The sequence below is a fragment of the Toxotes jaculatrix genome, chromosome 1 (assembly GCF_017976425.1).
Source record: "Toxotes jaculatrix isolate fToxJac2 chromosome 1, fToxJac2.pri, whole genome shotgun sequence".
NCBI classification, from domain to species: Eukaryota; Metazoa; Chordata; class Actinopteri; family Toxotidae; genus Toxotes; species Toxotes jaculatrix.
In genome coordinates, this window is record NC_054394.1 from 17,099,421 (window position 1) to 17,114,599 (window position 15,179).

At 39.2% G+C, this 15,179-nt stretch overlaps 2 protein-coding genes across 7 annotated transcripts; one reads left to right on the top strand and one right to left on the bottom strand.

Moving 5' to 3' along the window:
* Positions 1-251: 251 nt before the first annotated feature.
* Positions 252-4,362, top strand: pigb (phosphatidylinositol glycan anchor biosynthesis, class B). 2 transcript variants are annotated; one of them, XM_041034579.1, is made up of 13 exons: positions 252-401; positions 529-694; positions 1,053-1,182; positions 1,462-1,579; positions 1,659-1,763; positions 2,044-2,174; positions 2,279-2,419; positions 2,514-2,565; positions 2,646-2,857; positions 3,311-3,375; positions 3,473-3,692; positions 3,952-4,129; positions 4,221-4,362. In XM_041034579.1, the coding sequence occupies exons 2-13, from the start codon at positions 583-585 to the stop codon at positions 4,332-4,334; spliced, it is 1,578 nt and encodes a 525-aa protein (XP_040890513.1). In that variant the 5' UTR covers positions 252-401; positions 529-582; the 3' UTR covers positions 4,335-4,362. The 2 variants fall into 2 exon arrangements, with proteins under 2 accessions (XP_040890513.1, XP_040890506.1); XM_041034572.1 differs by having other exon boundaries at positions 254-694.
* On the bottom strand, positions 4,295-13,720 carry ccpg1 (cell cycle progression 1). 5 transcript variants are annotated; one of them, XM_041034554.1, is made up of 11 exons: positions 13,589-13,720; positions 11,913-12,007; positions 11,152-11,266; positions 10,213-10,298; positions 9,756-9,945; positions 9,513-9,605; positions 8,165-8,515; positions 7,924-8,039; positions 7,373-7,492; positions 5,808-7,117; positions 4,295-5,278 (listed from the first exon to the last, which is right to left on the bottom strand). In XM_041034554.1, exons 2-11 carry the CDS (start codon positions 11,970-11,972, stop codon positions 5,086-5,088), a joined length of 2,634 nt encoding a protein of 877 aa, XP_040890488.1. In that variant the 5' UTR covers positions 11,973-12,007; positions 13,589-13,720; the 3' UTR covers positions 4,295-5,085. The 5 variants fall into 5 exon arrangements, with proteins under 5 accessions (XP_040890488.1, XP_040890480.1, XP_040890471.1 ...); XM_041034546.1 differs by having other exon boundaries at positions 9,513-9,608; XM_041034537.1 differs by having other exon boundaries at positions 11,149-11,266.
* Between the last annotated feature and the right edge of the window lie 1,459 nt (positions 13,721-15,179).

Consider the following 15,179-nt stretch of genomic DNA (forward strand, 5'->3'; position numbering starts at 1 on the left):
TGCAAAATCTATTTAAAGTACAGTTCTGGAATAATGTACTTGGTTACTTTCCAGTTTTCTTACAATTTTCTTAAAAGGAACAAGACTGAAAAGCATACTTGACTCTGGTGAACGTGGGCGAGGTCGAAGATACTTGATTTTCTTGTGAAAACTGGTCTGTTAGGGAGGCTGAGGGTTTTCATGGGTGCCTGCAGTGAAATCGCGAAGAAGAAGAAGAAGAGCTTTTACTTTGAAGTCTGGAAACAGCGTTCCACCGGACGTTGGTCTGAGTGCGGAAGCGCAACAAAAACCTGAACCCTGTTCATCATTTGCTCTATGGAAGTTTATATGAATTTATTGTAGTTCAGTTGAAGAGATTAAAGTTTAATACAGCCGGCTTAATAAGCAGAAAGACTGTGGAGGTAATCCACCCACAGCAGCTGAACAGCAGCGGATATCTTACGTTAATTTGGTCTGTTTAACATGGACCGTGTGTGATTTCCTGGAGCTCACTCATCCCCTTAACTCACCTGTCTCACATCCCGACAGGTGAGCTATGCGGGCATCGGATTGTTCACGCAGGCCTAGAGACAAAATGCCCTGATGGAGAACATCCGAACTCGTCTGAGGTTTGGGAACAAAGTGGAAGATGTGAAACTCAGGAAGAGAAAATCCCAGCTGTACTCGAAGGAAGACGAATGTCCTCTGAACAATGGTGAGACTTTTATTGTGACATGAGTATGATACTGTACTTGAGTGTAATTATGAGGTACTGAATGTTTCCATGTAATCCCATTTTATACTTATACTCAACAATACAATATTTGCGTATTTTTATGATAATACGTCCATACTGTTACCTAAGTATGAATGCAAGACTTTTACTTGTAATCGAGTACTTTAATACTATAGTACTGATACGTCAGTAATAGATCTGCTTATTGCTTCCACTGGTTAGAGGGTGAAATGACAATGGTGACCAAATAAACAGTGTGTGTCCTCCAGTTTAGTGCTGTGCTGGTGGGAATAAATCAGGTTTATTATACCTAAATTACTTTTCTTGAACCCCACAGGTGGGCTGACAGCCAGAGTTGCTGTGTTTTGTATGGTGTTCAGACTGATCAACTGCTTCCTGGTTCAGACCAGTTTTGTCCCTGATGAATACTGGCAGTCTCTGGAGGTTTCCCATCATATGGTTTTCAAATATCCTTTTGGGGGAAAAACCATTTTAATGTCTGTGAGTGTGACTGGGCTGCTGTGTGTTACCGATACTCTCAGACAGTGAGAGTGCAGTAAGGACATTAAACTGTTTGGGATCTCCAGGGCAAAAAACAAAAAACAAAATCAGGCTGTAGACAACAGAATACTAAAATAGATAATAATATCAAGCAACAGCAAGCAACTCTGTATTTTTGAAGCTGAAACCATCAGTTTGGTATCGTTATCATTATTATTGTGCTGTTACAACCTTAACAATCTGACTTATGGGTATCTGACCTGGGAATGGAAGGCAGGAATAAGAGGATATTCATATCCACTCCTCTTTGCCTTCTTTTACAAGATATTACACATCATAAACTTTGACTCTGTTCACCTGCTGGTAAGTAAGCATCCCTGTGACCACATGAATTTCATGCAGGCATAATGTTTCACTAAACCTGGTCCGGCTGCCTCTGTAGAAATGGCTTCCACGAATAATTCAAGCACTCCTGGCTGTGTTTGCCGATGTGAAATTCTTCTTCCTCATCCGAACGCTGGAAAGTCAAGACGTTGCAAAATGGACGGTAAGCATTTTACCTGCGTGCTGTGTTATTTACTGCAGTTCACTAAAACAGAAACAGCCTACAGTGTGTGTGTCTGTTCAGATCTGATGCAGATCTTCTGCATTTACACAAATCAGTCCTAACATTTTCTGACTTTGACTTGAGGTGAGATTGTTGTAGTGTTTTATTTTTATTTTGAGAATGTTGTTTGTTGATTTTCATATATATTTTCACATATTTTAACTCAGTCCTCTTGTCACTTCACATAGAGACTTCTCATTTTTCTTGTTTTGACCTGTAGTTTTTCTGCCATCTGTGCTCGTGGTTCACATGGTTCTGCTGCACCAGGACTCTGACCAACAGCATGGAGACAACCATCACCTGTCTGGCTCTTTTTTACTTTCCCCTGTCTGGGTCCAAAACACACAGCAGGTCTCTGCATGTTATGACCTTTGATTTCTCTCTTTTATTTACCTTAATCTCCAAAAGAGATTTCTTACAGACACACTGTTGGTGTTTTTTTGTTTTTTTTCCAGCAAAAAATATTTGAGCCTAGTTGCCTTGGCCGTCATCGTTCGTCCAACGGCGCTGATTGTCTGGTTTCCTCTGCTGCTGTACCATTTCTGGCAGGAAGATAACAAACTGAGGCTCATCACTCATAACTACATTCCTATAGGGTTTGTATTTTAATCTCACATCCTCTTAAACTCTATTTCTGCCTTTTTTTTTTCTTTTTTCCTTAAATGCCTAATCCTTTGTCCTCAATTCCAGGGCTTTGGCTATTGTGATTTCAACAGTGATTGACTGTCTCTTCTATGAGAAGGTAAAACATTTAAAACATATTCACTAACTGAAGCTTATAAAGTCAGACTGTATGTAAATGTTGTTCTCTCTGTTTTCCAGTGGACCATGGTGCAGTTCAACTTCCTGAAGTTTAACGTCTTTCACGGTGTGGCAGATTTCTACGGCTCTCACCCCTGGCACTGGTACCTCACCCAGGGGTTTGCTGTCGTGATCGGTTCTCATCTTCCCCTCTTTCTTCACGGATGCACCCTCGCCTTCAAAAGATACAAAATCCTGTGGGCAACAATCGTCTGGACCATCATGGTTTACAGGTAAAATGTTTACATTCACACGCCTGAATTTATGAAATTATGCTTAAGAATACTCTGAAGAACCAAGTTAAGAATTAAAAAAACATATCCTCTGCTTTCCAATCTTTGAAACCCTCACGTCTTTTCAATGATATTTTATTCTGCAAAAGCGTAAATGATTTTTTTTTTTTTTTTTTTTAAGTTTTTTTTATTAGTGTAAAATGTTTAATAACTCCAGTGGCAATAAGTGCATGGCAGCTGGGTTCACAGATAACAGCTGGCCTATTCTGAATTACTGCTGCTTCAGAAAAGAAAGGATTCATCTTGACTTTCTCAGAAGCTGTGTCCTCACCTCTGTTTCTGTGCTTCTAGGACCTAATTATCACCAACTAAAGCCAGAAGAAACATCATAATTAGCTTGTATTCTTAGGTTTGTGAGAGGGACTAAAAGTGAACATGTTTTATTTGTTTTAGTTTTCTTCCTCATAAGGAGTTTAGATTCATCTATCCTGTGCTGCCTTTCTGTATGGTCTTCTGTGGTAAGTTCTATAATGTCACACTCAAAAAATGAAGTTGGAGTAACAGTCAGGTGTGTTTTTGATGATACATGTTGTTTTTGTCTATTTTCCTCCACAGGGATATCTTTGGCTAATCTGAGAATGTGGCGTCGAGCTGCAGCGTTTGTGTTGTTAGTAACCAATCTGGTTTTAGCTCTGTACACTGGCCTGATCCACCAGCGAGGCACTCTGGACGTCATGAGCCACCTCCAGACGCTTTGTGACGCCAGCAGCACCTCCTCGCTTCCACAGCCAGACGTCCTCTTCCTCATGCCCTGCCACTCAACGCCCTACTACAGGTACACGCCACTCCACGCCTGTGAGACAGCATGCAGATGATGAGCTGCAGGATGGGATCAGAATTTTTGTTAGGTTTTTTTTTTTTTTAATCAAAGAAAGGAGTGGAAAGCTGCACAGCCATAACTCTGATCCACTCTTAACTTTTGTGATTTTAAAATGTTTTTTTCTGCACACACATGACATGAACTTACCAGCATAAAGGGATTTGACTGATCATTTGCCACAAACAGCAGCTGACGGTGCTCTCTCCTCTCGTAGCCACGTTCATTGCCTGATAAAGATGAAGTTTCTCGAGTGTCCTCCAGATCTCGGAGAGGAAGGTTACGTCGATGAAGCTGACAGATTCTATGACGACCCTCTTCTTTGGCTCAGGACTTCATTTCCATACAAATCCTCTCTGCCCACCCACCTGGTTTTGTTTGATGTGTTGGAAAAGGTGAGATATTCACAAATGATATTTCAGCACGTATTTGTGCAAAAGGTTAACTTCACACTAACTTTTATGTGTTCTTTTTTTCTTGTTGTAGGAAATCTCCGTGTTTTTGGAAGGGAATAACTTTGTGAGGTCTGCAGAGATATTTCACACTCACTTTCCTGAGGGAAGAGTTGGAGGAAGCATCTTTATTTATGAAAGGCACTGACAAACACTGGAACAATGGCAGTTTCCTTCCTTTTTGAGAAAGTCATATGATTTCACACTGAAATAAATATTTTAAACTCAAATGCTGTCATCTGTCGATGTGTGTCATCATCAATCATAATTAAATTTGGTGTGAAATTATTTTTCCAGACTTTTTTTTTTTCCAATTCGTGTAAAAGTAAAACTTCCAGGTCCAGTTAAAACAAGCTTGAGGTGGAATGTTAGAAAACAGCATTTTAGCTCTGAAAGCAAATTACAACCACATCACTCAAACCTGTCTTTGTAGCAGCAAATTAAAACAACTATATGGCTGTACATGGAAACATCCTAAATGTGGCATGTCTGTGTTTTGTTTTAGTTTTTTCCATTTTTGTTCAACATAGCACAACAGTTGGGTTCACAATTAACATTTTCTGCTAAATATTTTTAAAGAGAAGTGCTATGGTTGAAGATGAGAATCAGTGGTGTTTCAGCAGAAAAAAAATCCATCAATTTAAGAGAGTTTAACATTTGTAAAATGTTAAATGAACACATATCTCTCATGTTATGAATGTGTAGATGACATAGGATATGCCACATCTTTCATTCAAACCTAATGATGATTACTTCACTAAACACCAAACAGCTCAGGGACGTTCAGTAGCATTAAAAAGTTAATATTGTGCAAACTTACAAAAAAAAAAGAGACTTTGCATCTAAATACAACCCAAAATAGAATTTGCAACTATAATAATAAACCAAGGGAGCTATTTTCAGTATTTGGGATCAAATGGCATCGGACCCAGTTCTATTTTGACATCAGCCATGTGTCTGTCTGCGTTTCTTCCTGACCTGCTCCACTTGCGTTCGCTGTGTGGTCGAGATCTGGCTCTCTGCTGCTTACGCTGTTGATGCTTTGACCGTGTCTCCTCCTTTGAGTCTGTGTCGGGTCTTTCAAACGGCCCACTGTGTGATTCAAACACAAAATGTGGATGGCATGAATGTTATTGTTAAACTCATAAGTAAGCACAAGCTGCAGTATGATTATGGATGAAAACAGAGGCAGGAGTGTGTCAGTCCTAACGTTAGGACTTCGAACTTTTTGGTTTGGTAGTAATTAATGTGTTTTAGTGCTGCATCAAAACAATACAATTAAACTGGAGACACTGATTTGCACACTACTACCACCACTTAGGCACTGTACAAATAATGATGATGGTATATCTAAACTTCAGTTACCAAATAAATATGTAAAATGGATTTCATGGCAGTATGAAATATGTGATTCAAAACTGAATTGAATATTGAATTTAATTTGTCTGTGTACGGTCTGTCTGTGTTTCTGTGAATCGATCACCTGTCAACCAATTATTGTGGACACACACTCAAAGAGCTCATTCACAAAATGTCATGTCATCCAGAGCAACGTGGTCAACCACGCCCAAGGAGTTTTCTGCAACACTTTACTTTCCTGCAAGATTTCCCGGAGACTCACCTCGGGCCATAGCTTTTTGTGTAAGCCTCTCCAAAGAAGTGCCTGTAGACGTAGTCATCGAGATCTCCGAACACGTCATCGTCGAGCCCGTGATACTCGTGCATGTCCACCAAATAGTCCTCCACACCGCTGACGAAGTCCGTGAACAGCATCTGGTCGTGGATGAACACTCCGTTGTGGAAGAAGTTGTTGATGAACATCTCCAGCTCCTTCCAGTGGTGGAAGTGGTCGACCTCCTGCTGCAGGTAGCTCTGCAGCAGCTGGTAAAATTCGTCCGCTCTGATTGGCTCCATGGCCGTGTTGAAGAGACTCATAGACTCCCGGTAGGCGCAGTCAAAAACCCCGGCGCATCCTTTCAAGCTGGCTTTGTGGCTGCTTTGACCTCGATCTTCGTGAACTTTATACCCTGATTTCCGAGTGTTGTGGTTGCTCCGGAAGGAGTCGTCATATTTGTGCGAGTGTCTGTGATGAGGCTTGTGGGATCTGTGCTGCCATGACTCTTTCGTATTCTTGTCATCACATCTCTTCTTATAAAAGCCTCTGGCCTTGTTGATGAAGGTTGAAGCTGAATCCTTGAAGTGTCGAAAAGTTGATTTGACAGAATCTGAAAACTTCCTCAGGTTCTCCTTCACAGCCTCCTTTGCTTTCTTAATCTGTTCTTTGTGGTGGTGGACAAACTCCTTGGTGGAGTTTTTTACAGCATCAAATGTCTCCTTCACTTTCCCTGCCATGCCCTCTTTTGGTTTTTTCACTTTGGACTCTGTGTCTCCTTTGGCTCTTTCTTCTTTGGTTTCCACATACAGCCTCTCCCACAGGTCAGAACGTTGTTGTTCGAAGCTCAGTCTCTTCTCCAGGTCCATCAGACGTGACTGTAGCTCGTCTGCCTCTGTACCGGCATCCTTTCCAGCTCCAGGGATGTGACTTCTCAGAAGATTCATCTCTCTCCTCAGCTCATCCGTGATCCTCTTCTCCTTGTCGAGCTTCTTCCTCAGTGTCTGTGCTTCAGCCGTGAAGTCGTCCCTCTGAGCGTGGAAGTTTCTGATCAGCTGCTTCTCCTCCTCCAGCTGCTCTTTCAGCCTCTGGTTTTCCGACAGCAGCGTGTCGGCTCCAGCTCCCATCGCCTCCAGATCTCTAATCTTAGAGCGCAGGTTTCTCAGCTCCTCCTGTAAGGTGGACAAAGACTTTTCTTCACGTTCCAGTGAGTTTTTCAGCCGCTGGTTTTCAGCTGTCAGCCTCTGCTGCTGAGCCACGATGTTAGTCCTCTCCTCAGTTTTCTGTTTCAGCAACATTTCCAGGTTGTCCCTCTGGGCCTTAATGGGAAAAAGAAGGAGCAAAAGGGAAAGCTGTGGCTTTTAAAGTGGTGCTTACATGTGTCATGATTATTGAAGACAATAACACAAAGTTATCTTAAATCATTTAGTGCTTGTAGAGTAAAACAAAAGAGAAGAAACATTTTTGCTTCAGTTTTGTTGTTGTTGTTCCTCATAACATTTCCTTCTGTAACATTTTCATTTATTCTGCATTTGTGTTCTGTTAGAAAAGCAGTGACTGGACTTCAAAGTTACCTGAACGTGAGCCTGTTTGATGTTGATCTCCTGGTTCTCTTTCTTTATCTTCTCAATCACCTCTGTGAGCAGCGAAATGACCTTTTGCTCATCCAGATCTTTCAGGCTTAAGTCTCCCCACTGAGCGTGAGCAGGATAAGGAAAAAATAAGTCACAGCCATAAGTCATGAATGTTGAAGATGATCAAAATGTTATTTTGTAATTTAATGTAATCTATTACAGCACAACACACTACTGCCCCAAAAATGGCATCTCTCTGGCAAAGTATCAACATTTAAAACTTAAAGAATAAAAAAGGCAGGATTTATCATTAATTTATTATCAGGATTGTTGTATTGGTTTGCTTTTGAGTATTAATGATTTCTATATTTCTGGTCACTGTATATTTCTTTCAGGTTGAGAGAGCACTTAATAAAGTAAACATAAATAAAGTCAATAAAAAAAGATGTATTATGCGTGAAAAAAGCAACAGAAGTCAAAAGTATTGTACAGAAAGTTCTGCCCCAAATGTGTTTATCATTGTTTGCCTTGTGACCTGTATTGTTCCTGACCTGGTTTGTGAAAGGCTGTTCTTGAACATGCTGCTGAAGCAGATCCCTCACACCATCGAGCTCATTCACTCTGATCTTCTCCACAATTTTCTGTCTTTCTTGAATCTGGACTGTGCCTGGAAGTGAGATTTGTTACGCAAACAAATTATTTACAGGCTGCAGTGGTCTATAATGTCTATAAAGTCAGAAACATTAACAATCACGCTGGTAAAATCTTCTAATTCTGTAGTGAACTTCTTACCATAGAAGTGACCAAAGCCCATGCTGATGGCTATGATGAGGGCGAGCAGGATGCACTTGTTGAGGATGCTGCTGCCCTGTCCTTGGATTCGGACATCCAGAGCGGCTGCAGGTCTAACTTCAGCCTGTTCCTCTTGTAGCTTCTCCTCTTGAACCTCCTCTTCTTCCTCCTTCTCCTCTTCACTCAGACCAGATTCCAGCCCCTCCTCCTCCTCCTCCTCCTCGGGCTCTGTCACAACGCTCGTAGTACTCTTCCTCACCCTTCGTCTTCGTATGACGGTACTAGCACTTCGCCCTGCCTCGTCCTCACTGCTGCTTGAGTTTGTCACTGTGGGCTGCTGCGCCGGGAAAACTACATCAAAATACACAAAGTTATGGCTGCAGGACAAACAAATTTAATTTTTAAAAAGTTGTGCATACAAAAACAACAGGCTCAAAAAACATGCACAAGTGATGTTAATCATGCAAGTAATAAAATTTACTAAGATTGAGTGATTCAGTAAATGTTTAACAGTAATGTTTTTAGTGAATTGCTGATCTATTTTTGTGTTCATGAAACATTTTTGAATGCATTAAAGGGAATACGGTTATTTGCTTCTATTCTGAGAGTAAGAGGAGAAGTTTGATACCACTCAGCCAAGAGTCTGGCACATGACCACTGTAATACTGCAACATAGTTTGTGTGCAGACTGAGAAAATCGCGTGTTGATTAGTGAGCTTTATATGAACTGGTAGGTGGATTTTCTTACCTTGAGACAAAGCATTTGTTTTAGTATAAACAAAGGGTTTATGCTAAGCTAAGCTACCAGGTTGCTAGCTTCAGCTTCACATTTACCAAACAGCAGAAATGGAAGGATGATATCAAAGCTTGTTTCACTCCCTGAGGCTCATATATAATGTTACATAAATATAAACCATGAAGATAACATGGCTAACAGGTTTCTTGGACTTTTACTGCACACACACGAGACTGAAATAATTCAAATCAGCAAGGTGTTGAAGTGATTTGCCCTATATCACTGTGCTTGCTGTGTTTAAAGCTCTAAATCTATTTTCAGCACAAATACGCAGAAAGCTCCGTAGCTTCATAAAGCTTCCTCTGTGCATCACTACCATACTGACATGAGGGTGGTATAAATCTTCTCATCTAACATCGGGCCAAAAAGCGAATAAGGCTATTTCCCAAAGTGTCAAACTATTCCTTTAAACACAATAAGTGCTTTAAAACAAGCACAGTCTGCTCACTTCATTAAACAGCATGTGTTCTTGTTGGCATCAGGATTAGTTCTGTGCATTGCTGAGCAAGCTTAGCGTCATACTAGATTCACTCCAGTTTCAAAACAGGCCACCTGCAAAAGAGCGGCCTCCAGTGAGCTGACTTCTCAGATGGTGGCCTAAGTTCACCAAACTCTGTGGAAGTTTCCAGTGACTCATCATCAAACCTGCTTTGGCAACGTAAAAAACAGAGGAAGCAGAGGAAGAAATATATTTTGCGTTGATTTGTCGAATTTCTCTGGGTTGACTGTTTAGCTGTGAGTGGGAATAAAATCAGATTGCTAAAGAAAACGTAAGGATAGGTGAGAGTGTCGTACCAGTGTCTGCAGCAGTGAAGGTGTACTGGCTGCTGCAGGACGTGCCGAGGTAAAACTCCTCGCTGGCTGCTGCCTCTTCCTCCACGTCTGCGTGCTCGTCCTCCTTCAAGTCTCCCAGAGTCACAATGTCGGAGTGATCGCTGGAGGACAACAAAGACACGTGCTCTTTCCCCGCAGCTTTGTCTCCAGCCTACAGAGGATATGTTTGAGATGTTCAGTATAAAGAGCAACAACAAAGTAGCTCTGGATTGTTTAAAAGATATCCTGTTAGTTAGTTTTGCTTTTGATATTCTGGGTTATTCCTTGGATGGTATAGGACAGGCAATAATAAGCTTTGTGCTTCAGCCTATTCCTTTTTCGGTTATTGACTGTGACATTCGTATGAAATGATCTTTGTTTATTTTATAAGATGTATGTAACCGAAATAAAATTGAAAAAAAGTTTCAGGTCTTCTCACCTCGGCTGCACACAGTGTCTCAACTACGTTTCTTTCTCCCAGTGTGTCGTCAAGTGAATCAGCACTTCTCTCTTCAACACGCCCATCTGAAATATAATCAGTATGAATTATGATACATGTGTGAGTGGTGGTTGCTGTGATTAAATCAATCAGTGAAAATATACATCATAACGATTATTGTCACAGTTTGAGCTGCAACTCAATAGTATATTTTCACTATCAATTAATCTGTCAATTATATATCTTGATTAATTGCCAGAAAATACTACAAAAAAATGTCAATAACAACTTCTCTGACATTCAAAGTTCATATTTAGTCCAAGCAACAGTTCAAAATCCAGATATATTCTTTTTAATGTCATACAAAACTAAGAAAACTGGCAAATAATTACATTTGACAAACTTAAAAAACTTAAAACTGTTTTATATTAAAAACGAATCAAGAGTCAGATGACAATGACTTATACTATAACTTATAATGAGTCAGGTGGGAGTCAATCTATTGACTAATTGTTTCAAATCTACTCATAATTAATATTTCCAAAGACAGACAAACAAACAGAATTAAAGTAAAAGTGTTAATTCAGAGCAAGTCAATAAGATACAGGTCAAAAGTAAAAATAAACATCATTTATAAAGGCAAGTTGATAAAATGAGTTTTACAGATAAGGAAACAGTTACTGTGTGACTTCCAGATGTGTCACACAGTCAACACTGCAAACTGGCATTTGGATGAATTTCCATTTGGATTTACTCATTCTCATTTGTTCGGTCAATTTCCTATATTCCCATGCACCCAAAAAAGTGTTTATCCTTCTAATGTCACAATAATAACTCGATTAACAGTTAATATTACTAATAAATCTGTGACTGTTAAGCCCATGTTAAAAATAATACTAACAATAACAATAACAATAATAATAATATGATTTTTACCACCAGATGCAGAGGCCTGTGTGTCTTGTAGCTTTTCTTCCTCCACTGGAGGGCACTCTAACACCTCAGCTGCATATTCCACTGCAGCCTCCAACCCCAGTGTCTCGATATCTGAACCCTGTAAACACAGTAAGCAAACACTGAAACTGGGCATTGATGGAGAATTACGTCCTTCTCAGTTCAAATTAACAAATACTGCCTTATTTGATAAATGTTAATAATTAAGAACATACAGTATTCAGCAGGATAATCTAAATCTTTCTGTGACAAACTGTTTGAAGCTGTGACTACACATTTGTATTGTAAATTGTAGAAACAGAAAGGCTCCCCACAGTAAAATATAAATTACATTTGCCAATGCAACTAAACAGATAAAAGTTGGCCAACATGATGCTAGAGACACCTCAGTGTAAAAGTTTCATCATCATATCTTTGTAAGATGTGATGATACAAAAATCCTCCGCTATCATCCAGAAATGGAAACTCAGTAACTGAATAACTGAAGTTGGTGAAACTTCTTTTAAATCCTATTTTAAAAGGTAAAAACGTTAACTGCAACAATTCATAGGCAAAAATAGTCTTTAATGTCCCAACTCCAGATATCAGATTTGTCTCTATTCAATATCACACAGGTCAACTCTTACGCTCATTGGAAATCAGCCCCTTCTCCTTGCTGCTAACTTACAAATGTCAAAACCCACATAACAACAATAATAATAAAATGAAAATAGCTGCAATTAAGAATAAAGAAAAAGAAGTTATACCTCATTACTAATAATTGTCCAGCCACAGGACGACTCTGCATCACTTGACGTCTCTGACATTTCTCACAGTTGTCAGCAATAAACAGCAGAGGGATCTAGAGGAGATAAAGAGGTTAAATAATATCAACACTGCAATATGATGCGCTGAAAAACATCACGTCATGTGCTTAAATGTCTGCACATTATGTCTGTGGCAAGTTTAGTATTGTAAATAATCTGGTTATTAACTTCAGAAGTCAAGTTTAATTTCCAAGTGTTTCCACAGCTATAAAAAAAAGACAAACACATGATCTGCGCAGACACTTATGCATAAAAACAATATTAAACTTTAAACTGTTTCAGGACTGTTTGCACTTTCTCAAATACAAATAGATGTAATTCTTCAAATTCATAGCTTCCATAGACTTTTAACAGTATCAGCTTAGGTTTTCTAAGGTGTTACATGATAGAGCCGAAATAATTTGGACTATCAGGGTAAGCAGAGTACATAAATCATTATATCACTGTCACCTGTCCCTTTCTACATAATCATACTTGGAATGATATTGTAATACACGTCTAAACAATTTAATCTGTCTACCGCAAGATATTTTACCATAATGTTTATACCTTTCAGGCACCTAGCATTCAGCCTTGTAATAGCTTGTAGGCAATGTAAGAAATCAATGAGCAGGGCAGCTGTATAGCAATACCAGATTTTATAAGGCTATTGATTTAATATGATTAAGTACTGTGTCATGTTAGATATTTAATTTAGCGGAGAAGCCAAAAACTTATAGAGTATTCAGAAACTGTACTATCTTTATCTCTTTATTGGGAACAAACAATAACACTGACACCTGCATCAGGTGAAACCCCACAGACCGGACACTAAGCAGCCTGTAGCTGTGCACTCTGTATTGTACATAGGTTTTTTCTTCTCTTATTCTATTCTATTTATAAAGAAATATTATCTGTACATAAGTTTGTTTATTTTTTTTTTGGTTTTGTTTTGTGTTATGTTTTTACTTAATGGCACCTCTCACTTGGTGAAGGAGAAACAGTATTTCGATTTGCCTGTATGTCCTGCACATATAGTGAATTGACAAAAAAGAATTTTGAATCTTTAAAAACGGAAAGTACCCTTGCCTGGAAAATCCTGGAAACAACGTCTTGTTTCACTGTAATTGTGTAACGGTTGCCTACATATTGTTTCATTCACCACCTCTGCATGGCACCGTGCCCAGGTCGACAATTTATTCAACTCATTACCAAATTCATTACTTGTGCACTTGAGCAAACACTTTATGTATAAAATAAACAAGCAAACAAACAAACAAACAGGTGTGAACGGCGTCCTCTAGCGGTGAGAGGCCGCAGTAACAACGAACAGAAGATGCCAGCTGCCGCGGCCTGGTTCAAAACAACCAACATTTGCTTCAACAACAGAGAAACCAGCGGCTGTGAGCTGTAGCCGACATTAACGTCGTCCCTCGATATTAAATAACAGCAATTTGTGGTTGTTTTTTTCCCCCGATAGTTAACTAACTTAGCAGTCTGGTTATTACCGTCAGCTCTCTGAGCATCGTCGCAAAATGTAATTACAGCCGTATCGACAACTGCTGTTATCTTTATCTTTCTTTAACACAGCTATCTTATTATTATTTTTTTTTAACTATGAAAAGTGATTTTCTCACCGGTATATCGTCTCCAACGACGAAGGAGCTGTTTGCAACCAGCTCCAGAGTTATTGCAGTATGCCCGAGCCCAGGTTATCCGTTAACAACACTGCAAAGCCGACTGGAACCGGGAAATGTAGTTCTACAGTGTGACATTTGGACACACAGCGCAACGCCGTCGTCGATCTATTTAAACTACATTTCCCGTAGGCCAGCGCGGCAGCCAAACACGCTCAGCGAGGGTGGAGCAAACCGTGTGGAAACAAATCTTGCGGTTGCGAAAAAAACATAAACAAGGAAGCGTGACAAAGCAGACCGCCCTCAGAATTAAGGCGGGCGAAAAGACAAGACAAAAGAAGATCATTAATTAATGTGTTTGGGCAGTGTTGCAGCTTAGCGGTGGTATAAAAAAAATCACATGGCTAATGTTGAAAAGTTCAAGGGTCCGTCAGAAAACACGTGGTGGTCATTGTTTAGGTCTGTCACAGGTAGTCTGTGAGCTCGTCTGCGCTGACCCCGCCTACACACTGCGTGATAAATAAAACCTATTCATGTTATGTCGCTCGACCGGTAGGTGAGGTTCAGTAACTATAAATACTACTTGCAAATGAACTTTTGTACTCTATCAGTTGTACCGTGTCTAAGGCTGACACATCGAGCACTTATAAATACATTTATTATTATTTTAAGTTTAGAAAGTTATAAGTGTAATTTATAAAATCAAAATGCCCAGGGCTAATAACATCATTTGTTGATTTGTGTGACGAAGTGATTGAAGTAAATACAACCCCTACAAAGCAAACACACTGAAAATGAGCCTTTCTTCAAAATGCAAATGTACTGTTGTCAATGTTATGTCAGTTTGTATGTCAGTATGTCAGTAAACTGTAGATCAGAGAAATGATAAGAGACGCTCTGCTAGGAGTGGTAAGTGTGTGTGTGTGTGTGTGGTAATTACTGAAATGTTGTATAAATACTTTGGCAATAAAAATACAAGATCAATTAAATGCATCATTTAGGGGAATTCGGTTTTACTTAAAGCTTAGTAAGGTGATGAGACATGTGGCAATCTTCAATGTGACACTAACTTGTGGTTAATGTTCAGTGCTGCACAGCCTGATAAGGCTTTGTTATATCAGCTTGCTGTCGGACAATTAGAATATTTTTTATATTATAATTTTTTATCAATTATGTCATATAATTTATAATCTATATTTTTTCCTGGTTAAATAAAAGTTTTATAATTTGGAGAGTGATGATGAATAGGTGTCACACTTTATATCTCTAATCACACCACTTCCACAAATGTATATAAATATATATTATTATATATAAACTGGCCTCCTGTATGGAAGGCATTAAAGAACCAAGAGGAACTGGGAATAACATGGATAAATAAAGACTTTTTACAGTTACTCTCATATAAATGTGTTTTGCATTTTAACCAGCACAAGAACATGTCTTCCAAAAACAACAGCACACTCTACAATTTTTCAATTTTCTGAACTTTTATTTAAACTGAGAATCAGATTCTTTCATAATTAACCACTGTCTAAAATCTCCTAACTAAACATTTTTGGCAAAAACCAACTTGCAAGTAATTTTGCTG

Bases quoted from the DNA above. Each gene is read 5' to 3' on its own strand.
- ccpg1 (XM_041034529.1), bottom strand. From the start codon at position 11,972: ATGTCAGAGACGTCAAGTGATGCAGAGTCGTCCTGTGGCTGGACAATT. The intron at 8,516-9,512 runs GTGGCCTGTTTT...ATTTTGATGTAG, and splicing joins TGGAGGCCGCTCTTTTGCAG to TTTTCCCGGCGCAGCAGCCC. The intron at 7,118-7,372 runs GTAACTTTGAAG...TTTCCCATTAAG, and splicing joins TCAAACAGGCTCACGTTCAG to GCCCAGAGGGACAACCTGGA.
- pigb (XM_041034579.1), top strand. From the start codon at position 583: ATGGAGAACATCCGAACTCGTCTGAGGTTTGGGAACAAAGTGGAAGAT. The intron at 2,858-3,310 runs GTAAAATGTTTA...TATTTGTTTTAG, and splicing joins TGGACCATCATGGTTTACAG to TTTTCTTCCTCATAAGGAGT. The intron at 4,130-4,220 runs GTGAGATATTCA...TTCTTGTTGTAG, and splicing joins TGTTTGATGTGTTGGAAAAG to GAAATCTCCGTGTTTTTGGA.